General features: G+C 35.2%; 1 protein-coding gene across 1 annotated transcript; it reads left to right on the forward strand.

Annotated features, from left to right (window-relative positions):
- Positions 1-206: 206 nt before the first annotated feature.
- On the forward strand, positions 207-24,678 carry LOC119524196 (transcriptional regulator ATRX-like). The gene is made up of 3 exons (XM_037822837.1): positions 207-584; positions 22,953-23,130; positions 24,427-24,678. Exons 1-3 carry the CDS (start codon positions 370-372, stop codon positions 24,640-24,642), a joined length of 609 nt encoding a protein of 202 aa, XP_037678765.1. The 5' UTR covers positions 207-369; the 3' UTR covers positions 24,643-24,678.
- The last annotated feature ends 713 nt before the right edge of the window (positions 24,679-25,391 follow it).

A 25,391-nucleotide genomic window follows, 5' to 3' on the forward strand; every position in this document is an offset into this window, starting at 1 on the left:
CGTTTTGGCACATAATATGCTTTCAGTAAAAATTTGTTCATTGAATGAATAAAGCCTTCTGTTTCTCTGATTTTTAGCTGATCGTTATCAGGTGGTTTATAAGAAGGGGAAAACCCTGGCTCCTTACTGATTTAATTAAAAGCAAGCTTTATGACCAAGATACAACTTTTTGCATAATCTATTGTCATTTTAAGGATTGTAACCAAAGAAACCCTTCAAGAAATGGTTGTGCTTTTGGAAATTCACATGTAGATGAAGTAGTTTTAAACCTGTGTTGTTTAATATGTATTTGAAAGAAATCTGAGGAAATTTATTTATAATGCAATTACTTGCCCTTTGATTTTAAAATGTATATATTTTGCTACTCAAATGGAGCATTTATTATATAATCAACTTTTAAACAGTGAGCAAGGAGGGAAATCTACTCCCAGTGGAACATCATCTCAAATCCATTTTTGTTTTCTTCAACTTTTAGGTGAAGGGAAGTGGCTCCGAAACATCGACTATTACCATTTAGATGGTTCAACTACAGCACAATCAAGGAAGAAGTGGGCTGAAGAATTTAATGATGAAACTAATGTGAGGTAGGAAATATTTTCTATATGTGTAGATATTCTATAAAATTAATTTTTAAATTTATATTCAGTAAAATTCACTTTTTGGTATATTTTAGAGACATTGTAGGTTTTGAAAATAACAGTGAGATCATACAGTATTTGTCCTTTTGTGTCTGACTTACTTCATTCAACATGATGTCTTCAAGATTCGTATATGTAGTAGCATGTATCAGAACTTCATTCCTTTTTAGGGCTGAATAATATTCCATTATATGTATACACCACATTTTGTTTATGCATTCATGTGTAAATGAATACTTGGGTTGCTTCCATTTTCTAGCTGTTGTGAAGAATGGCACTGTGAACATCAGTGTGCAAGTATCTGTTTAAGTCCCTGCTTTACAATCTTTTATATACCTATAATGCAATCCTAATCAAAATTCCATATACCTAGCAGTGGGGTTGCCTGGTTATATGGTAATTCTGTACTTAACTTTCTAATGACCTGCCAAACTGTTTTCCACAGTGGCTGCACCATTTTAATACATTCTTACCGACAGTGAATAAGTGTGTCCGTTAATCCACATCCTCTCTAACATTTGTACTTTTCCATTGTATAATAGTAACTATTCTAGTGAGTGGGAAATGACATTTTGTGGTTTTGATGTGCACTTCCCTAATGGCAAATGATGTTGAGCTTCTTTTCATGTGTCTTTTCTCTTTGTATATATCTTCTTTGGAATGTCTATTGAAGTCTTTAGCCTATTTTTAAATAGGGGTGTGTTTGTCTTTTTGTTATGGAATTGTAAGATTTCTGTATATATTGTGGATATTAAACCCATATCAGATATGTGGTAACCAAATATTTTCTCCCTTTATGTAGGTTGTCTTTTTACTTTCATGATGAAGTCCATAGATGGACACAATTTTTTTATCTTGTTACAGTCCCATTTTTCTTTTGTTGCTCTTGCTTTCGGTGTAAAGTCTAAGAAACCATTTCCTAACACAAGATCCCAAAAATGTCTCTCTGTGTTTTCTTCTAGGAGTTTATAGTCCTGGTTCTTATATGTAGGTCTTTGTTCTTAATTTTTATATATTGTGTGAGGTAGTGGTCCACATTCATTCTTTTGCATAAGGATGCCCAATTTTCCCAGCACCATTTGTTGAAGAGACTACACTTTCCCCATTGAGTGGACTTGGCACCCTTCTCAAAAGTAAATTGATCATAGACATGAGGATCTGGTTCTGAACTTTCAGTTCGATTTCACTGGTTTATATATCGGCCCTTCTGTGCTAGTACCATGATTTTTGACCACTGTAGCTTTGGAATAAGTTTTAAAATTGGGTAGTGTTTCTCTTTCAACTTCATTCTTTTTCAAGATTGTGTTGGCTGTAAGGGGTTCCTTAATCTTCCATATAAATCTGATGATGAGTTTTCCATTTCAGCAGAAAAGGCCTTTGGAATTTTTATTAGGATTGCATTGAGTCTGTAAATCGCTTCTGGTAGAATTGATATCCAAATGAGATTTAGTTCTCTAATACATGAACATGTAATGTCCTTTCAGTTATTTAGGTCTTCTTTGATTTCTTTTAGTATGTTTTGTAGTTTTCTGCATGTAAATTCTTTACATCCATGGTTACATTTATTCCTGGATACTTGATTCTTTGGTTGCTATTGTAAATGGAAATGTTTTCTTCATTTCTTCTTCAGGTTGTTCATTACTAGTATATAGAACAATACAGATTTTTGCATGTTGATCTTGTATCCCACGCTTTGCCAAATTGGTTTATTAGCTCTGTTTGCTTTGTTGTGGATTTTTTTTTCAGGATTTTATGCATATAGGATCATGTCATCTGCAAATAGGGAAAGTTTTACTTCTTCCTTTCCAATTTGGATGACTTTTACTTCTTTTGCTCGCTTAATTGCTTGGGCAGAAACTTCCAGTACAGTGTTGGATAACAGTGGTAACAATGATCATCCTTGTCTTTTTCCTGATCTTAGAAGGAAAGCTTTCAGTCTTTCACCATTCAGTATGACATTAGCAATGGGTATTTCATATATGCCCTTTTTCATATTGGAGAAGTTTCCTTCTATTCCTCATTTTCTAAGTGTTTTTATTGAGAAGGGGTGTTGAATTTTGTCAAATGCCTTTTCGCATCAATTCAGATGATGTTTCATTTTGCTGAAGCTGCCGGAATACAATATACCAGAAATGGACTGGCTGTTTACAGTGGTGATTTATTAACTTATAATTTACAGTTCTTAGGCCATGAAAATGTCCAACTCAAGGCATCAGCAGGATGATACCTGGACTCTGAAGACAGGCTGTTGGCATCTGGGACACCTCTGTCACATAGGAAGGCACCTGACTGGCAGAAGCTGGTCCTTTTCTCCTGGGTTTCATTGCTTTCAGCTTCTGGCTTCTCGTTTTTCAGGTTCTCCAGGTGCTTCTCTTCTTCAGTTTCTTTCATCAGTTGTTTTATAGTTTTCATTACATAAGTACTGTATGTTTTTACAAGATTTACACCTAAATATTTCATTTTTTATTAATTGTATTATATTTTTAAATTTTGTTTCCATGTATTTGTTGCTAGTATATAGAAATATAATTGATTTTAATGTAATTTTATTGAAATATATTCACATACCATGCAGTCATCCAAAGTGTACAACAGTTGTTCGCTGTATCATCATATAATTGTGCATTCATCACCACAGTCAATTTTTGAACATTTTCATTGCTCCAAGTATAAAAATAAGAATAAAAATAAAAAAGAACACCCAAAACATCCCATACCCCTCCCCCCCATTATTCATTTACTTTTTGTCCCCATTTTTCTACTCATTTTTCCATACACTGGGTAAAGTGATTCTGGGCCATAAGGTTTTCACAATCATACATTCACACCATAGAAGCTATGTAGTTATATGATTGTCTTCAAGAATCAAGGATACTGGATTGCAATTCAACATTTTTCAGATATTTCCTTCTAGCTATTCTAATAAACTAAAATCTGAAAACGGATATCTGTATAATGCATTAGGGTTGCCTCCAGAATGACCTCTCAACTCCATTTGAAATCTCCCAGCCACTGAAATTTTTGTGTTTCATTTCTCTTCCCTCTTTTGGTCAAGAAACCTTTCTCATTCCCACAATGTTGGGGCCAGGCTCCTCTCCAGGAGCCATGTCCCACATTGCCAGGGAGATTTACTCCCCTGGGAGTCATGTACCAAGTAGAGGGGAGGGCAATGAGTTTACCTGCCGAGTTGGCTTATAGTTGATTTTTGCATGTTGAGCTCTTATCTTCTGACCTTGCTGAACTCACTTATTAGTTCTGGGAGGTTCTTTTCCAATATATATGACTTTTATTTCCTTTTCTTGCCATATTGCACTGTCAAAAATTTCCAGTAAAGTGTTGAATAGCAATCATGAGAGCAAGCATCCTTACCTTCTTTCTGATGTTAGGAGGAAAGCATTCAGTCTTTCATCATTAACTATGATGTTTGCTCTAGGATTTTTATAGATACTCTATCAAGTTGAGGATGTTCCCCTCTATTCCTCATTTGCTGAGTGTTTTTAATTTTATTTAATTTTGTCAAATGCTTTTCTGCCTCAGTATCACCTCTTTTCTTCTTTAGTCTGCTAATTTGGTTGATGAAATAGATTGATTTTTTTTTTTTCATATTGAACCATCCCCTGGAATAAACCGCACTTCATCATGGTGTATAATTCTTTTTATATAATATTGATCTCTATACAGTTTTTTTGTACTCTCTGTGTCTGGCTTTGTAACAATATTGGCTTCATACAATATGTCAAAGTCAAGTTTCGCAATGGGTAGTGATGATGGTAGTTCATTGTTGGGAATTGTTCTAGTTTGCTAATGCTGCAGAATGCAAAACACCAGAGGTGGATAGGCTTTTATAAAACGGGGGTTTATTTTACTACACAGTTACAGTCTTAAGGCCACAAAGCGTCCAAGGCAACACATCAGCAACCGGGCACATTCACCGGAGGATGGCCAATGGCTTCCGGAAAACCTCTGTTAGCTGGGAAGGCAGCTGGCGTCTGCGCCAAAGCTCCGGCCTCAAAACGGCTTTCTCCCAGGACGTTCCTCTCTAGCAAGCTTGCTCCTCTTCAAATAACATCACTCACAGCTGCACTGAGTTCCATCTCTGAGTCAGCACGTTTATATGGCTCCACTGATCAAGGCCCACCCTGAATGGGTGAGGCCATGCCTCCATGGGAGTATCCCACCTGAGTCACCACCCACAGCTGAGTGGAGCACATCTCCATGCAGACAACGTAATTCAAAGGTTCCAGCTTAATCACCAGTATTATGTCTGCCCCACCAGACTACATCAAAGAATATGGCTTTTTCTGGGGGACATAATACATTCAGACTGGCACAGGAATGTAAGTAATTGTGCTGAATTGTAGGTGAATTTGAAAACAGTTGTTTAAAGTCATGTATGTCACCAGTTAACACTACAAATATAAATAAGTTTTTGTATGAACTGCTACAAATGTATGGCACCTGGTTCTACAGTTTAAAAATAAAAATGTATAGAAGACCACATGTGTATAGCATTATAACGTTTAAACATTCTATCTTTTAAAAAGATTAATTAATGCAGAATTTCTATTTGGAATGATAGAAAAGTTTTACTGATGAATGATGGTGATGTTAGCACAACATTGTTAATGTAATTAACACTACTAATATATACAGTTGTACCTCAGTACTCCTTGTTAATTGATTCCAGGAGGTGTGAAGAGTACCAAACAAACGTTTCCTGCAAGGGATAATGTAAATAAATTTAATGTGTTCCCAAACCAAAGATAATGCACATTTTAAGGCAATATATAAAAAGATATGGTTGTATATCATTCCTTTACATGAGAAATAAACCTAAAAATTTATAATTACTTAGATTAAATAAGATAAAAACTTCAGTTTACCTGTACTGAGAAGAGTCCATGGCCTAATGGGATGGTTGGAGGAGAGTGGTGAGGAGGAGAGGTTACATGGACTGTTGATTAGAAGGAGAGTCCCCTCCAATAGAACATCAGGCACTTGCACTTCAGGTGTGCTTTCTCTTTTCTGCCTTCTTTCAACTTGCACCACAGGCTCTGACACACTCTTTGTCACACTCTTTGTGAAATTCTTTGGTCATTTAATAAATTCATATTTCTGCTTGTCAGAGTTTTGTCTGGATGGTACTTCTCCACAAAGTTTTGAACTTCTGCTCATTTTGCACACATTTCTTTTATCATAGAACTTATCTCCTCCTCACCTGAAGAAATCTCTTTAGCCACCTCTTGTTGCTGCTCCTTCTGTAGTTCCTGCTTCTCCTCAGTGTTGAGCTCTTCACAGTGTTCCCCCACTAACTCCTCAGCATCAGCCTTTTTTATCACTTCTTTATTCTTAATGATGGTGGAGACCATTGTTCTATGCATACGTATTCCCTAGCAAGTAATGCAAATACTGCTCTCATATTTGCCTGTTATTTTCTTTGCTCAATGGTGGTGTGAAGTAATTTTCTTTTCTGCTCAGTACTCTCACTGCTTAGGATCCATGATGAAAAAAAAAAGCACAAAAATACACAAAATGACCACTGAAGCTAAGAGAAGACCACAAGGGTGTGTGCACAGGGCAAGAGTAGTGCGTGACTAATGTGTGACCCTTTGTTTTGGCTGAAAAGGGTAGCCAGTCATGAGACAACTGACGCTTGCGCTCAAGTACCAAAAAAACAACAAGTACTAGGACAAAATTTTCACATCAGAATGTGTCGCGTACCAAAATTGATGCATTTCAAAGCAGTTGCACTGAGGTACCGCTGTATATGGAAGTGTTAAGAGATAGAGAAGCATGATGTATGCAGCCTGCTCTCAATGTTTAGATAATAAATGGACAGACAGATAGATGATAGATAGATATAGTAAATGTCATAAAATTCTCAAAGTTGCTAAGTCTGGGTATCTGGGTGAGGGGTATATATTGGAGTTCTGTGTATTGTTTTTTTAATTATTTTTGCAACTTTCCTGCAAGTTTGGAGTTATTTCAAAATAAAAAGCTAGAAAAAAAATATGTCAAAGTGTTCACTCTTTTTCTGTTTTCTGTTTTCTGAATGAAATTGTGTCTTAAATATTTGATAGAATTCTCCAGTGAAACCAACTGAGCCTGGAGATTTCTTTTTTTGTGAGTTTTTAATTTTCACTAATTCTCTTTCCTTAATAGTTATAGGTGTTTTTAGTGTAGGCGATTTTTATTGTATTTTTTATATAGCTTTTTCAGTAGTTGCTCCAAGTGTCACATTATATATTCATAACTTCCCACATTCTGTTGATGTCATCATTTTTTCAGTTCATGTAAACTGTAGAAATCTTACTTCCCTTTAGATCCTTTTCTCTCACCTATGTATAATGTAGTTTCCTTAAGTGTTTTCTCTACATGCATTTATAACTACATCAGACAACGTTATAATCTTTTCTTCGACCGTCAGACATCATTTAGAAAACTCAAGAGGAGAAGGAAAGTCTGTTGGAGTCACTCATATTTTTGTTTGTTCTTTTGCTTTTTCTTCCTGCTTTTATCATTCTATTCTGTTTAGAAAACTTTGTTTAGACATTTTAGAGAAGTTCTGCTAGCAACAAGAAAACCTATTCTGTAACCCATCTTAGTTCCTGTATATGAAAATTTCTTGATTTACCTGTCATTTTTGAAGGGTATTTTAGCTGGATATAGAATTCTGGGCTGACAGATCTTTTCTTTCAGCACTTCGTGAAATACATTGTGCCACTTCTTTCTGGCATCCGTGATTTCTGATGAGACACTTACTGTTATTCAAATAGCTTTTCCTCTATAGGTAAGGTGTTTCTCCCTTGCTTCTTTCAAGATTTTTTCTTTGTTTTCGTTTTCAGATGTTTGACTGTGATTTGTCTAGGCATGGATTTCTGTGAGTTTATACTATTCTGCCTCATTCAGCTTCTTGAATCTATAGTTGTGTTTGTTGATAAATCTGAAATTTTCACCATTATTTCTTTGAATGCTTTTACCCTCACCCTCTTTCTCCTTTCCTTCCAGGTCTCCAGTGACAGAATGTTAGATCAGTTGTTACAATCACACAGATTCCTGAGTCATTGTTCTTTTTCTTCCCCAGTCAGTGTCTTTCTCTTGTTCAGATTGGGCAATTTCTGTTCTTCTGTCTTCAAGTTCATTCAGTCTTTCTTCTGTCCTCTACATTCTGCCATTGAGGCCTTCAATGAGTTGTTTTTTATTTCTGTTATATTTTTCTAATATTTCTCTAAAATTTCTCTTTGGTTCTTCTTTATTTATATCTTCTGTTTCTTTGCTGAGAATTTGTGTTTTTTTTTTCATTTGCTTCAAGTTTGTTAATAATTGCTAGTTTGAAACATGTTTATAATGGATATTTTAAAATCCTTGTCAGGAAGTGCTGACATTTGCATCATCTTAATGTTGGTGTCTGTTGATTGTCTTTTATCGTTTTAAATTGAGATTTTACTGGTTCTTGTATGACAAGGATTTTCTGTTTTAACTGGACATTTTGGTTATTATTTCATGTGACTGTAGATCTTGTTTTAATCTTTTACATCAGCCCTCTTCTGAGAGACATGCTCTGAGAGGGCAAAAGGTACACTACCTTGTTAGCTATAGATGATGGTACGAGATCTTTCTCCCTACCAGATCCCACTGATACTTCCCTAGCTGAGAGGGACAGGAATGCCTGTTTACTTCACCCACATGGCCTCCATGGTACTATAAGGGGTGGCTTTATTATGGCTGGGTGGTATTTCAATCCCCAACTCTCAAATAGATCTCCTTTGACACCACTACAGTACGTAGAGGATGGGTTTTCCTGTAACTACTCGTGGTGGTGGATGTCCTGACTCCCTACGTGGTCTCCCATGCCAGCACGGGGCAGGAAGGGTCTCATTAACTCTGACACCACCCCAGCAGAACCTCATCAGAACTAGACAGGGGTGGGTTCCTTAGTCAACCTTTAGTGACAGGTGTGAGGGTCCAGATAGATTTGTTTTTGTACTCTTTTGCTGGAGTTAAGCAGTTATTGTCTTAAAGTTTGTCTTGCCGGACGTCCCCTTGGTTCTGTGGCTAGGGAAAGCAGGAGACGTTTTTTAATGTGCCCATTTGTGTTTCCAGGTTGTTGGGTTCTGCAGCACTCAGTCTAGGATGGGAGGCAAAAAGAAAATCTATGTGCCAACAACCAAAATGAAATGCACAAATTCCTAGAAACACACAAACTATCCACAAGAATTTAAGAAGAAAAAGCTTCCAGCAGAGCAAGTTTGCAGTGTAAGACACTACAGGGTACCATTCCCCCACAGAATCTTTGAACGACAATCTGTTAGAGCCTTCTTCCTCAGAACTCTGGAAAAACAGTTAAAGGGTTGAAGAAATGGGCAAGTATGAAATCAAGAGAAAGCGGCTTTGAAAATGGTAGGTGAAGCTCTTGGTGCACTTGCTAGCCCTTCCCTGGCCCCCTCTCCAGCATGGTGCAGAAACCAGCCTGTGCTCCCTTCTGGGTCCCTGTGCCTGTTCCAGGGGAAGTAGAATAAACCTTGTGCACATACTGGCATGCTTGTATGTCAGTATCAGTCCATCAGGTGGAAGCCTGAGAGACTAAACCCGGAAACTTGTTACAGGCTCACCCTTCCAGAATTAGTCCTGAAGGGAGAGAAATATCTTGCAGAAAGCAAAAGCCGTGTAACAAATAATTAAGTCAAAGCAGCCTATAAACAAGCTTGACCTAACAAATATTTAGAACACTTCACCTAATAGCAGCAGAATACACATTCTTCTTTAGTGCACATGGGTCATTCTCCTAAACCAGATGTTAAATCATGAAACAATTTTCAGTAAATACTATGCATCTTCTTTTACCACAACATAATGATTCTAGGAATCAGTAACAGAAGGAGGAATGGAAAAATTAAAAAATATTGAAATCATACAATGTATCTTATCATATCACCACAACATTGAAGTAAGAAATCAATAACAAAGGGAGAAATGGAAATATTAAAAAATCTATGGAAATTAAACTATACACTCAGCCAACTAATGGGTCAAAGAAGAAATCACAGGGGAAACTAGAACTGTCTTGAGACAAATGAAAATGGAAACACTGTATGCCAGAGCTAATGGGATGCAGCGGAGGAGGTAGAGAGAGGGAAATTTCTAGCTCTAAATGCTTACATTAAAAAGAAGAAAGTACTCAAATCAGAGACCTGACCTCACAAGGATCTGGATAAAATCTTTATCACAGGATCTGGATAAAAAAGAAAAACTAAACTCAAAGCAAGCAGAAGGAAGGAAATAACAAAGATTGGATAGGAAATAAAAGAATAAAAAAAGTTAGAGATAATTAAGAAAACTAAACTTTGATTCTTTGAAAAGATCAATACAATCAACAAACTTTTAGTTAAACTGACAAAGAAAAAAAGAGAGGAAATGCAAATAACTAAAATCAGAGATGAAAGCAGAACATTAGTACTGACTCCACAGAAATGAAAAGGATTAAGGGGCGATACTATGAACTGTACCCCAACAAATTAGATACCTTAGATGAAATGGACAAATTCTTGGAAGCACACAAACTCCCTGCACTGACAAAAGAAGTACAAGAGCTCAAGAGACAAATAACAAGTAAAGAAATATCATCAGTAATCAAAAATCTCACAACAAAGAAAAGCCCAGGAGCAATGACTTCACAGGTGAATTTTACCAAATGTTTCAAGAATAATACCATATTCAAACCCCTCCAAATAATTGGACAGGAGGGAACAGTCACTCGCTCATTCTGTGAGACCAATATTACCCTAATACCAAAGCCAGATAAATATACAAACCACAAGAAAAGTACCGACCAATATGCCTTATGAGTATAGATGCAAAAATTCTTGGCAAATTATTAGCATACCAAATCCAACAGTACAGTAATAGAATTATACACCATGATCAAGTGTGTGCAAGGGTGGTTCAACATAAGAAAATAAATTAATACATCACATTAATAGAATGAAGGAAAAAAACACATGATCATCTCGATGCATAAAAGGCCTTTGACAAAATCTGCACCTGTTCTTTTTAAAAAATAATTAGAATATTGGGAATGGAAGGAAACTCCTCAGCATGATAAAGGACATACATGAAAAACCTATGGCTAAGATCATACTTAATGGTGAAAAGCTCAAAGCTTTCCCTCTAAGATCAGGAACAAAGACAAGGATGCCCACTGTCGCCATCTGTTATTCAACATTGTACTGAAAATTGTAACCAGAGTAATTAAGCAAGAAAGAGAAATAAAAGTCATCCAAATTGGAAAGGGAGTAGTAGAACTTTCCCTATTTGTAGATGACATAATCCTATATACACAAAATACTGAAAAAATCCACAACACAACAAAGCTATTAAAGGTAATAAATTCAGAAAAGTGGCAGGGTACCAAATCAACACACAGAAATAATGGTATTTATATGTACTAGTAGTGAACAATCTGAAATGGAAATCAAGAAAAAAAATCCCATTTATCAGAGCTAATAAAATAATCAAAAATCTTGAATAATCTACCCAAGGATGTAGAGGACCTTGTACGAAGAAAACTACAAGACATTGCTAAAAGAAATAATAGAAGGAAATAAATAGAAAATCATTCTTTTTCAAGGAATGGAAGACTGAATGTTGTGAAAATGTCAGTTATATCCAAAGTGATTTACAGATTTGGGGTAATCCACATCAAAATTCCAAGCCTTCTTTTCAGAAATGTAAAAGCCAGTCATCAAATTTATGGAAGGTTAAGGGGCCACAGGTAGCCAAAACTATCTTGTAAAACAGGAACAAAGTTGGAAGACTCACACGTCCTGACTTTAAAGCTTATTACAAAGCTACACTGGTCAAAACAGCATAGTACTGGCATAAGAACAGATAGATGTTAACCAATGGAATCAAACTGAGAGTTCAGAAATAGACCCTCATATCTATGGATAATTGATTTTTTAAAACTTCAGTTTTATTGAGGTAGATTCACATACCATACAGTCATCCACAGTGTCCAATCAGTTGTTCACAGTACCATCATATGGTTGTGCATTTATCACCACAATCAATTTCTAAACATTTTCATTGCTCTAAAAAAAAGATAAAAACAAGAATAAAAATAAAAGTATAAAAAGAACACCCCAAACATTCCATCCCCCATTCCCCCCTATTTTTCATATAATTTTTTTCCCATTTTTCTACTCATCTGTCCATACATTGGATAAAGGGAGTGTGAGCCACAAGGTTTTCACAATCACAAATTCACACCGTGTAAGCTGCATAGTTATACGGTCATCTTCAAGAATCAAGGTTACTGGGTTGCAGTTTGACAGTTTCAGGTATTTCCTTCTAGCTATTCCAATACACTAAAGACTAAAATGGGATGTCTGTAGTGCATAAGAATACCTTCCAGAGTGACCTTTTGACTCCATTTGAAGTCTCTCAGCCATTGAAACTTTATTATGTTTCATTTTGCTTCCTCCTTTTGGTCCAGAAGATTTTCTCAATCCCACAATGCTGGGTCCAGACTCATCCCTGGAGGTCATGTGCCACATTGCCAGGAAGATTTACACTCCTGAGAGTCATGTCCCACGTAGCAGGGAGGGCAGTGGGTTTACCTGCCAAGTGGGCTTAGAGAGAGAGAGGTATGGACAATTGATTTTTGACAAGTCATCCGAGTTCACTCAACTGGGACAGAACAGTCTTTTCAACAAATGGAGCTGAGAGAACTGGATATCTCACACCTTATACAAAAATTAACTCAAAATTGATCAAAGACCTAAACATTAGCGATTGGTCCATTAAACTCCTAGAAGAAAATGTAGGGAAGCATTTTCAAGATCTTGTGGTAGGAGGTGGCTTCTTAGACCTTACACCCAAAGCACAAGCAATGAAAGAAGAAATAGATAAATGGAATCTCCTAAAAACTGAACACTTTTGTGCTTCAAAGGACTTTGTCAAGAAGATGCAAAGGCAGTGTACTCAATGGGAGAAAATATTTGGAAACCATGTATCCATAATGAGTGTTTAATGTCCAGAATATAAAGAAATCCTCCAACAATAAAATGATAAATGACCCAATTAACAAATAGGCAAAGGACTGGAATAGACACTTTTCCAAAGAGAAAATGCAAATGACTAAAAGACACATGAAAAGATGATCAACATCACTAGCTTTTAGGAAAATGCAAATCACAACCACAATGAGATACCATTTCACACCTACTAGAATGGCCATTATAAAAATAAACAAAACAAACAGAAAACTACAAGTGCTGGAGAGGATGTAGCGAAATAGGAACACTTATTCACTGCTGGTAGAATGCAGAATGGTGCAGACATTTTGGAACACGGTGTGGTGGTTCCTCAGGAAGCTAAGTATAGCACTGCCATGTTGTCTGACAATCCCATTATTAGGTATATACTCAGAAGAACTGAAAACATGGACACGATTAGACATTTGCACACTGATGTTCGTAGCAGCATTATTCACAGTTGCCAAAAGATGGAAACAATCCAAGTGTCCATAAACTGATAAATGGAGATAAACAAACTGTGGAATATACGTATGATCGAATATTATTCAGCTCTAAGAAGGAGTGAAGTCCTGATGCATGCAACAACATTACTGAACCTTGGGGACATTATGTTGAGTGAAATAAGCCAGATACAAAAGGACAAACAGTATGTGGTGTCACTAATATGAACTAATTATAATGAGTAAACTCTGGGAGTTAAAATCTAGAGTATAAGGAGATAAAAAGAGGATAGGGAATGGGCAGATGATGTTTAAAGTGTATAGAATTTTTAACAAGGTTGAATGTTTGGAAATGGATAGAAGTGATGGTAGCACAATGCTCTAAATGTAATTAACAGTGTCGAATGTGAGTTGGTTGAAATGGGAATTCTAGGGTCATGCGTGTCACTAGAAGGAAAGCTATAGGATTAAACCATGTAACAGAGAAATCTGTTGTGGACTATGGCTGTGATTAATTTTACAAATACAAGGAAGTTCTTACTTGAGCTAGAAGTAATGTATGTCACTATTACAAAGTGTTAAAAAGGGGATGGTATATTGAAAAGTTACAATTAATGCAAACTAAGGACTATAGTTAATAGTAACATTGTAATATTCTTTCATTGGTTGTAACAGAAGTACTATGCCAAAGTTAAGCATCAATGATGGGGGATAAGAGGTATGAGATTTTTTTTTTGTCAGAGTAATGAGAATGTTTTCAAATTGATTGTGGTGGTAAATGCACAACTCTGTGGTTATACCAAGAGCCACTGATTGTACACTTAGGACGGCATTGGTACAATCATATGGTAGGTAAATAAAACCGTTTACCAAAAAAAAAGGAAATTTGCTGGGGAGACTGGATGTCCTTATGCGAAAGAATGAAGGTGGATTCCTACCTCACACCATATACAAAAATTAACTCAAAATACATCAAATTCCTAAATATAAGAACCTAATTCCCTAAGATGTGGGTATATTGTCCACTCACTGATGACTGAATTACCAAATGACCCACCAATCCCACTTCTAGATATGTACCTAAAAGAATTGAAAGCAGTGACTTGAACAGGTGTTTGCACACCAGTGTTCACAGATGCATTATTCACAAATGCCAAAAGATGGAAGCAACCCAAGTGTCCATTAACCAGAGAATGGATAAACAAAAATGTGGTATACCAAGGAATATTAAGCAGCCATAAAAGGAATGAAATTCTGATACATGCAACAACGTGGATGAACGTTGAAGACATCAACTGGAGTGAAGTAAGCCAGATACAAAAGGACAAATACTGAACGATCTCACCAATATAAATTAATTGCTATAGGCAAAATCTTAGAGCCATTAGCTAGAATACAGGCTATCAGGGGATGGGGTGGTGGTATGAAATGGGAAGTTAATTCTTAAATTGTACAGAATTTCTGTATTTGGGGTGATGGAAAGTTTGGTAATGGATGTTGGTGATGGTAGCACAACATTGTGCTCGTAATTGCAGAGAATTATATATTTAAATGTCATTCAAACAGGGAAATTTTAGGTTGTATATGTTACTAGAATAAAAATTAAAAAATAAAAACCATGGGACTCTACAGCACAGTGGACCCTAGTGTAAACCGTGGAGTGTATTTAATAGTACAGTTATATACTTTTTGATCAATTGCAACAAATGTACCACCCAAATTCGAGGTGCATAGGAACTCTGTTTTCTGTATGATTTTTCTGTAAACTTACAATTTCTCTAATAAAATAAATGGAAGAAATTGAAGTTCCCATCAGACCAATAAGATACAAGATATTGAACCAGTAATCAGAAACTTCCCAACAAAGAAAAATACATGGCCAGATGGCTTCACTGTTGAATTTTCCCAACATTCAAAGAAGAATTACTACCATTCATTCTCAAACTCTTTCCAAAAAACTGGAAGAGATGTAAAGACTTCCTTATTTATTTAATGAAGCCAGCATTACCCCAATACCAAAGCCAGATAGAGCTATCACAAGAAAAGGCAATTATAGACTAATATCCTTCATTAATATAGATGCAGAACCTTTAACAAAATTCTAGTAAACCCAATCCTAAAGCACATCCAAAGGATTGTACACAATAATCAAGTGGGGTTTATTCCAGGAAAGGGCGATTCAGAATGAGAAAATCAATTAGTGTAATAGACCACATTAATTGAATAAAGGAATAAATCCAATGATCACCAGAATTGATGCAAAATATTCAGATGATAAAATCCAGCACTGTCCTTGATAACAACACTTAGAAAACTAGGAATAAAAGGAAACTTCCTCAACATGATAGCATTTTTGAAAAATCCACAGCTAACATCATATTCAGTGACAAATGACTGAAAGCTTTCTTCTAAGCTCAGGTACATGACAAAGATACCTGCTGTCACTATTGCTATTCTGTATTATGTAGGGAGTGCTAGCTAGAGCAAATAGGAAAGAAAAACAAAGTCATCCAAATTGGAAAGGAAGAAGTGAAGCTATCTCTGTTTGCAGATGACAAGATCCCATATTTAGAATATTTTCCGGAAGAATTTACAAGAAAGCTGCTGGAGCTAATAAGTGAATTCAGAGTTGCTGGCTCCAAGATCAATACACAAGAATCAGTAGTATTTTATATATGGGCAAGGAACAATCCAAAAAGGAAATCAAGAAAAGTTTCATTTATAATAGCAACTAAAAGAATAAAACATCTAGGACTGTATTTTTCCAAGGATGTAAAGGACATACACATAGAAATCTACAAATCATTACTGAAAGAAACCAAAGAAGCCCTAAATAAATGGAAACATAATCTTGTTCGTGGATTTGGAAGACTTAATATCATTAAGATGTCAATACTACCCAGAATTAACATAGTCTGAATCAAAATTCAGTCAACCTCCTTCGCAAAATTAGAAAAGCCTATTATGAAATTTATATGGAAGGGCAAGGTATCCTCAATAGCTAAAATTATCTTGAACAAAGTTTTTGTACTTGTGCTTTCTGATTTCAAAATTTACTATAAAGCTACATTATTCAGTACAGTGTGGTAGTGGCACAAGGACAGACATATAGACCAGTGGAATAGAATTGGAACACAGAATAAACCCACACATTTATGGCCAGCTGATTTTCGACAAGCTTGCCAAGTCCACTTAATGTGGAAAAAAATAGTGCTGGGAAAACTGGTTATCCATATGCAGAATGATAGTGGACCCATATCTCACACCATATCCAAAAGTTTACTCAAAAGGGATCAATGACCTAAATGTAAGAGCTAAAACTGTGAAAAGAAAAAACCTCTTAGAATAAAGCTGTTTTGGTCTGCTAAAGCTGCCAGAATGCACAATACCAGAAATGGATTGGCTTTCACAGTGGGGATTTATTAGTTCACAAATTTACAGTTCCAAGGCCATGAAAATGTCCCAATTAAGGCATCAACAGGACCATACTTTGTCTGAAGAAAGGTCAGTGCCATCTGGGGTTCCTCTGACATGTTGGAAGGCACATGGCTGGCTCTGCTGAACCCTTTCTCCAAGGTGTAGCTTCTGGTTTCAATGGCTTTTTCCAAAATGTCTCTGGGCTTCTCTCTCAGCAACTGTGGGTTCTTGCTTGCTCCTCCTGGGGGCAAACTCTGGATTACACATCTTAGCTTCTCTCCAAAATGCCTCTCTCAGATTCTGTTTAAGCGCCTATGGGTTCTCACTTAGCTTTCCCAGGGTAAACTGGGCTTTGTCTCTTAGCTTAGCATCTCCAAACATTTTTCTGTCTGCGTCTCTAGGCATCTGGGTCTGTGTTGGCTCTGAGCTCTCTCTCTCTCCCTGAGCCCTCTTAAGAATTCCAGTGAACTACTTAAGACCTACCTTGAATGGGCAGGGCCACATCTCCTTGGAAATAATCTAATCAAAAGGTTCCACCCACAATGGGTCTGTCCCCACAAGATTGGATTAAAAGAACATGGCCTTTTATGGGGTACATAATAGATTCAAACCAGCACAAAAACATAGGAAAATGTTTTTAAGACCTTGTGTTAGCTAATGGATTCTTAGACTACAACAAATGCATAAGTTCCAGAAGAAAAAAATAGATAAACTAGAATTCATCAAAATGAAAAACCTTTTTGCTTTTGAGGACATTATCAAGAAAGTGAAACAAACAGCCAACCAAATAGGAGAAAATATTTTGAAAACATTTGTCTGGTAAGATTTTATATATAGAAAAAATAAAGAACAAAGGGATTGAATAGACCTTTCTCCAAAGAAGATATACAAATGTCCAATAAGCACCTGAAAAATTGCTAAGCATCCTTGACCATTAGGCAAATGCAAATCAAAACCACAGTGAAATGCCACCTCACACCCACTAAGATGGCTATGTTTTTTTTTAAGTGCTGGTGAAGATGTGGAGAAATAGGAACAGTTCTACATTGTCAGTGAAAAGTTAAAATGGTGCGGCTCCTGTGGGAAAGAGTTGGCAGTGCCTCAGAAATTTAAACATAGAACTACCATATGACCTGGCAGTCTGACTTCTAGGTATATACTCAAGGTAATTGAAAGCAGGGACTTGAACAGATATTTGTACGCCAGTGTTGATAGCACCATTACTCATAGTAGCCACAAGGTGGAGGCAATCCCAGTGTCCATCAGCAGATGAATGGATAAACAAAATGTGGTCTATACATTCAGTGGTATATTATTCAGCCTTACAATGGAAAGAATTTCTTATATATTCCACTTCATGGATGAACCTTGAAGACATTGTGTTGAGTGAACTAAGTCAGGAACAAAGGGACAAATAATGTATGATTCCACTTATATGAAGTAGCTAGAATCTGCATACTCATAGAGACAGAAAGATTACAATTTACCGTGGTCATAATGGGGATAATGGGTTTAGGGTTTATGTTTCGGGTGATGGGAAATTTCTGGTAATGGAAGGTGGTGATTGTAGCAAAATATTGTGAATGAGATTAATCCTACTAAATGATATCCTTCGGAGTGGTTAAGATGGGAAAGTTTTTGTTGTACATGTTTCCACAATTTAAAAATTAAAAGAACAACTACATATTAGTGGCATTTAAGTGCCATATATATCTTGGACTGTATCTAATAATGGCAGGGAAAAGACCCAAAAGGACATTATTGGGACATATGAAAAAACTGGGATATAGACTGAAAGCTTTATAGCAGTGTTAAAATTTCTTGAACTTGATAACTGTACTATGGTGGTTGCATAAGTAAATATCCTTGTTCTTAGGAAATATACATTATGTGTCCAAGGAGCATGATCTATACAACCTGCTCTGAAATGTTTAGGCAGAGAGAGAGAGCCAGAGCAAGAGAGTGAGAGAGCGAGAGAGAGAGAGAATGTGGCAAATGTTAAAATTGGTGGCCCTGGATATCTGGGGTGGAATATTGGGGTTTTCTTTATGTTTCATTTTTGCAACTGTCCTATAAAAGTTAGAAATTCTGTCAAAATAAAAATGTAAGGGGTCAGGGTGGGGGGAAGAAAGCCTATGGTACTCACTGCCATGTTGTTCCTTAGGTCCTGAGGTCCTTTGCTAGCCCGGCTTCTTACCTTCACCTTTCAGAGCTGCCTTATGCTTGTTTTATATAATGTTCAGTGTTTTTTGTATATTTATTGGGAATATTAGGGAAATGTATATCTACTGTATCTTTCCAGATGTGGAAGGGCAAAAGTTAAACTTTTTAAAGAATTACTGTGTATGCCTTTTGGCAAACATATACATACGTAAGTACATACAAGCCAGCCCCCCCCCACACTTATGTACATATATATTTATATACACACACACACACACACATATGCATGCATGTTTCTATTGGATATATACCTAGGAGAAAAATTGCTGGGTCACAGCTATGTGTATGTTCAGCTTTAGTTTATACTGCCTAAACGTTTTTGCAAAATTTGCTCTTCGACCAGTAGTATATGTGATTTTTCCATTGCTCTTCATTCACACCATTTCTTGGTGATGTCTGTTTCTTTTTCTTTTTAAATTTTAGTCATGGTGATGGATGTGTAGTGGTAAGGCATCAGAGTTTTAAATTGTATTTCTGAATTTTAAAAACTACTGAAAACTACTTACTTCCAGGTAGACTGTATATTTAAATGTGGAAGTTAAAGTAGTAAAGGGTCTAGGAAATGGTTTAGCCACTCTGGAAATGGTCCAGCAGTCTTTTTAAAAAACTAATCACTGAACATAGACTTACCGTACAATGCTGCAGTTGCATTCCTGGGCATTTATCCCTGAAAAATTAAAAACTTATTTTTGCATAGAAACCTGTACACAAATGTTCATAGCAAGCTTTATTTTTAATAGTCAAAAACTAGAAACAACCCAGATGTCCTTCATCATGTGAAGAGGTAAACAAATTGTGGTGCATCCATATAATGAAATGCTGCTCAGCAATAAAAAGCAATGAACTATTAATTCACATGATAATTTGGATGCGATCCTGAGGGCATTATGCTGAGTCAAAAAAGCCAGTCTCAAAGGTTGCTTTAACTTTATGATTCCATTCATATAGCATTCTCGAGGTGACAAAATTATAGTGATGGAATACGGATCAGTGGTTATGAGGTTTTATGGTTAGCAGCCAAGGGTGTGACTATTAAAGGATAAAAGAAGGCTGGTTGTTTTTTTGTTTGTTTTCAATAATAGATAGTTCTGTATCCTGCCATGTGGAAATGGTTACATGACTACACACATAAAATTTCTTAGAACCTTTAAAAAGTACATGTAAAAAACTGGTGAAATCCAAATAAGCTCTTTTCCTGAGTGAGTAGTAGTATCCCAATTTTGTGGTTTTTGACAATGGCTACTACTGTTAAGTAAGATATTACTGTTGAGGAAAACTAGAGTAATAGTACTGTCCCCCAGATTTTCTGGTTTTTGACAATGGGTACTGCAGTTAAGTAAGATACTACTATTGGGGAAATACTGGAGTAATTGTATTGTCCCAAAATTTCCTGTTTTTTTGACAGTGGGTACTGCCATTATGTAAGGTGTTACTTTTTATTGGGGGAAGCCATATGAAGAGTACACAAGCACTCTATGTACTATTTTTTGCAAATTCTTGTGAATTTTAAACTATTTGTAAAAGATTATAAGAAAAATGAAAAGGTAACTATTAATTGTAAAGGATCTGAAACAGCTGGAACTCTCATACCTTCTTTCCGGTGGTGGTTGGAATAAAATTGGAATAACCACTTTGAAGAAGTATTTATTCGTCTTTAAGCAGTATCAAAGCTTCTTAAACTGTTAGTATATACCTAACAGAAATGCTTACATGTTTTTGCCAGAAAACATGTACAAGAAGGTTTATAGCAGCACTATACAAGTAACAGTTCATATTTTAATCATGTTTGTTTTGAGTGTGTACTTTAATACTAATACCGACTGTTACGAAAATCTAAAACTATCCTGGTAGTTTACCTCAGTCTAGACTTATATATTCCAAACTGAAGAATATGAAACGTTAAATAGTTGTAAAGTATTCGGTCACGTAACTCTGTCAGTTTTCTATGTTTATTTTCTTTTTTGGGAAAGAAATTAAACAATTTTACTTCCTCCTTGTTTGCTTTTAAAAACCAAAATATATTTACCACATCTATGCCTTGTAGATACCCCTGTTGTTACAAATCTTCAGCATTGCATTTGTTTTGTGTTGATTGTTTTGTAGTTGATGGTTTTCTTTGTGCAGTGGCTAATCTTTTTTCATCTTTGGTATCCCCAGTTTAGCTTAGTATTTGGATGTATTAGCAGTTTAATAAATGCCTCTTAAGCTCATTAAACTGTTCATTAGCAGAAAGAATTTTCAGGTCCTGGTACAAGGTTTTCTGTTTTTTATTTTTACTTATTTTTTTACATATATGGTTTATACCGTTCCATAGGCTTCCTTTGTATGTCTCTACACATCTTTTGCTTATGTGGAATAGATTTAAATAACTGGTTCAATTTTGGAACAGCATTTGCCCATAAACTCTTAAATGTGTCCACTAATTAAAGAAACCACAGTTTGTTCTTTGTCTTGAGTATGTATTATAAAGAAGTATAAAGAAGAAAATAATTACTCTATTTCTGCGGACTATTGTCACTGTTAACATTGTGTATATGTTTTGTTTTCTAAAGCAGAAATAATGTTAATAATGGTGACATAACCCATTGAGTAGTCAGAGTGTAATTTAGTCCCTTGTTTTGTATATATTTGTTATTTTCAGGCTTATTCTAGTATAAATAAGTGTCATTAATATATTTTCTTACAAATTTGTCCATATTTCTGAACATTTCTTTAGGCTATATTCCTAGATATGTGGTATCTCCGAGTTGATATAAAACATGAATTCAGAATCTCTATTCATTTTGGACCAGGGTTTTACTTTAGTACAGAATGTGATTGGTAAACAAAATTGTAAACTCCCGTTACTTAAATTTAGAGCGTCTCTGCATTCTAATTTCTAATGTTCTATATATATGTAATGGATGTGATGTTTTAGTTTTTAATTTCCTGTCATGGAATTATAGAAAGCAAGTCTTGATTTAAAAAGATAGCTTACGTGATTGTGGGGAGTTATTATATAATGGGTTTTTTCTCACTGTAAGTTGTCAACTATGAACAAATGATTAAACATATTGTATAGTCAGCCAGTGAAATACTGTGCAGCTAAAAAGCATGATGTTTACCAAGAAATTTGGAGAAATGCTCACAATATAAACTGTAAATACAGATATTATCTTGCCTGTGTAAAGCCTAAACTTTATATGCTTACAAAAAAGAAACCTGTAAGAAAATGTACTACGACTTGAATGGTGGGGTTTGGAGGGAGTGGAATTGAGTGATTTTTTTTTTCCTTTTAGAATATAACTTCACAAAGCTTAAAATAAAAACCATTTCTCTGACCAACCCTTTCCTACCCATATTTCAACGTTCAGGAGTAACCTATTTGGCAGTTCTTCAGGTATTTACTTACATTCATCCTTTCTACATTGTAGGATGGAATTTACCCACATAAACACACCCATGTTTCCTCACTCATCAGTTTGGAGAGTTTGCTTTATTGTGACTATGCAGATATTCGCAGTTACTTTTCCTTTTTTGTGCAACCATTTATTTTTGCTGATGCACTGATTTGTTTCTAACATTTGCTTAGTTTTCTATACCTACCACTAATTCAGTCCCAAATTCTCCCACATGAATATAAATCCTTCCTTGTGTTTCAACACATTAGGTAATCTATCAGTTTCATTTTTTTCTTACACACATCCTTCCTGGAGCCCTCTGTCTTCTTGCTCCTATTTTAGCTTCCTTAGAACCTGTGTCTAGCTTCTCTCCTTCAATTTATTCTGTATTATAATTGTTTGCATATCAGTCACACCTTATGCATTCAGCTACTTGGTCACTGTTGTTCATTTTGATGTACTTAGTGCTCATAACACTGCCCAAATACAGTATGTGCTTTTGAGTTATATATAAATTTTCTAAATTTACTCAGAAATCTGTAAATAAAACCTTGAACACCTTGTAAACATACAATTTTCATATTCGTTCTTACCTGTAAATCGGATTTTTTCATTTCAAGCAATAAGATTCTTCTTGGAGGTATAAATCATTAACGTTACTTCTTAGATATGTCTTTTTTTTTCCTCAGTAAAAAAGAAATGAATACTCTGTGAACTCCTGGTTTTTTCGAAAGACTGCCTTAGGGTCAAAAGGTCTTATCATAATTAAAATATCTGTGGAGCATTAAAGCATTTATTGTATATTTTCATTTTCAGAGGGCGATTGTTTATCATTTCCACCAAAGCAGGATCTCTGGGAATTAATCTGGTAGCTGCTAATCGTGTGATTATATTTGATGCTTCTTGGAATCCATCTTATGACATCCAGAGTATATTCAGAGTTTATCGCTTTGGACAAACTAAACCTGTGTATGTATATAGGTTCTTAGCTCAGGTAGGTTTATAATTTTTATTCCTTTTTTCATACTGAAAGGTTGGATGGAACTGACAATTTAGGGGTACAGAACATATATTTATGCTACAGAGAGGCAAACGGTTGGAAACATCATTCCTATATATAAAGTAGCAGAAGTCAATTTTGGCTTCTCTTGATTTTCTGTTTTGGATTTTGTCCATTTCTATAGTGTCAAATTTCTTAAATTGAGATGGTTTGGCATGGATAAATAGACGGCATTTTCTTGCTAGTTCATTTACGTAGCATGCAATGAAAAGCAAATAGCTAAATCTATGTGACTTATAGGTGAAAATGTCAAATGATCATTTTTTTTTTTTAGTGGCCACTAGATATTTTCTTAATTTGAAGAATGTGGGTAAGTAGGAAGAAAAAATTAACATGTTGTTATACCACAGTGTCATTACAAAGAATGATATTTAATACTTTTCTAAGCAAGAGCACTACTATTAAAGTCATTTTCTTTAAATATAAACTGAGTCATTAAAAATCAGATGGAAACTCAAGTTTAAGAAAAATAAGTAAAATCAGAGAAATAGATGCAGTGTAAGGTTTGTAGAATCAAGTTGCCCCATCAACTGGTATTTCTGTTTTGGGAATAGGTGCTGCTCTTCTACCTGTTTCCAAATCTGGGCTTCTCAACCACAGAGAGACTTGGTTTTACTGATAGATCCTTGCTTGTTTTATTTTCTTTAGTACATAATTGTGATTGGTAAAGTGCATTGTAAACTTTTTCCCATTATTTAAATTTAGAACTTGGTTACATTCTAGTTTATGATGCTATATGTGTAATGTATATGACATTTTAGTTCAATGCCAGTTAATTAAAATTAATTTTCTTTCTGAAGTTATGGAAGTCTTGATATAAGGTCAGTTTATGGTGATTGTAAGGAATTAAACTGCTCTCTTGCATTCTAACATAAATATACCCTTCCACCCCAAATTCTTACTTCACGTTTCTCTTTATTTCTGATTACCCTACCTACCTACTTTCCTACTTCTAGAAAGTACAGGAATATATAAAGAAACACGCGAAGGTATTTTGGTCAGATATTGTTGAATGATCATCAGTTATGTAGTTTTCTTTATTTGTCATGGTAAACTATTCTGGACAGATAATATCTTTTATAAATTTAGCAATATTACTAATAAAATTTGTTTTATGGCAATATATTACTGTGACACATTGCCATTTTATATTAACCAATAACTGATATTTCTCCATGATTAATGTTTATGAAGTTTGATTTATATGTTTTTACTTTTTTTTTTACAAAGGGAACCATGGAAAATAAGATTTATGATCGTCAAGTAACTAAACAGTCACTGTCTTTTCGAGTTGTTGATCAACAGCAGGTTGAGCGTCATTTTACCATGAATGAACTTACTGAACTTTATACCTTTGAGCTAGACTTATTAGATGACCCTAATTCAGAAAAGAAGAAGAAGAGGGATACTCCCAAGCTGCCAAAGGTAAACCTCTTAGATTATTAGCTAAAAAACAACAACAACAACAAAAAATACATACAGACCATGAAAATGTTACTGCTGTGAACGCTAGTCAACTGACTAAGGCTATATTTCAGCATTTTTCAAAATAAATAAAATAAAATAGAAAAGATAATATAATCTAAAATACATATTACATGCTAAATAAAAAGTTCAGCCTTCTAGAAAAAGATTTGAGTAGAAACCTCAAAGGAAGTAGTATGGTTTTCTTCTAATAAACCTCCAGTAGAGGGCATGCGGTATTTTAATAATCTGAATGAAATCATACTGTCTCTCCTTTAACATTCTTTGTTGTCATAAAGCAATTAATAATAAACAAATGAAACAGTGTCTCTTAACTTGATATTCTTCACTGACATAAAGCAAGTAAGACTTTCATACTTGGAAAAAGACCCTTAGAGGTAATGTAGTCAAGCCCTCTAATATTATAGATGTGGAAACAGGCATTTAGTGACTATAGTCTTCAGCTAGTTGTAGCAGAGCCAAGACTAACATACATATATATATATAGCTTTTGGTCAGTTGTTCTTAGATTAAAAAAATGTTATTTAATGTAGCGAGTAAAAACTCTTCCAGATAAAATGGTGAATGTGTATTTATTTTATGAAATTTAATATGATAGTGGATATTACTTTGATTCTTTTGAACATAAGAGAAGATCTGTATGTTTTCTAATCTAAATAAATATTTTTATGTATTTACACCTATTCTAGTTATCCAAAAGTTAGGCCAAT

Source organism: Choloepus didactylus, chromosome Y (genome assembly GCF_015220235.1).
Source record: "Choloepus didactylus isolate mChoDid1 chromosome Y, mChoDid1.pri, whole genome shotgun sequence".
In the NCBI taxonomy this organism is placed as follows: Eukaryota; Metazoa; Chordata; class Mammalia; order Pilosa; family Megalonychidae; genus Choloepus; species Choloepus didactylus.

Coding starts and splice junctions, on each gene's coding strand:
- LOC119524196 (XM_037822837.1), top strand. CDS start 370: ATGGAGCATTTATTATATAATCAACTTTTAAACAGTGAGCAAGGAGGG. Junction 585..22,952: donor AATGATGAAACTAATGTGAG/GTAGGAAATATT, acceptor TTTCATTTTCAG/AGGGCGATTGTTTATCATTT. Junction 23,131..24,426: donor TATATAGGTTCTTAGCTCAG/GTAGGTTTATAA, acceptor TTTTTTACAAAG/GGAACCATGGAAAATAAGAT.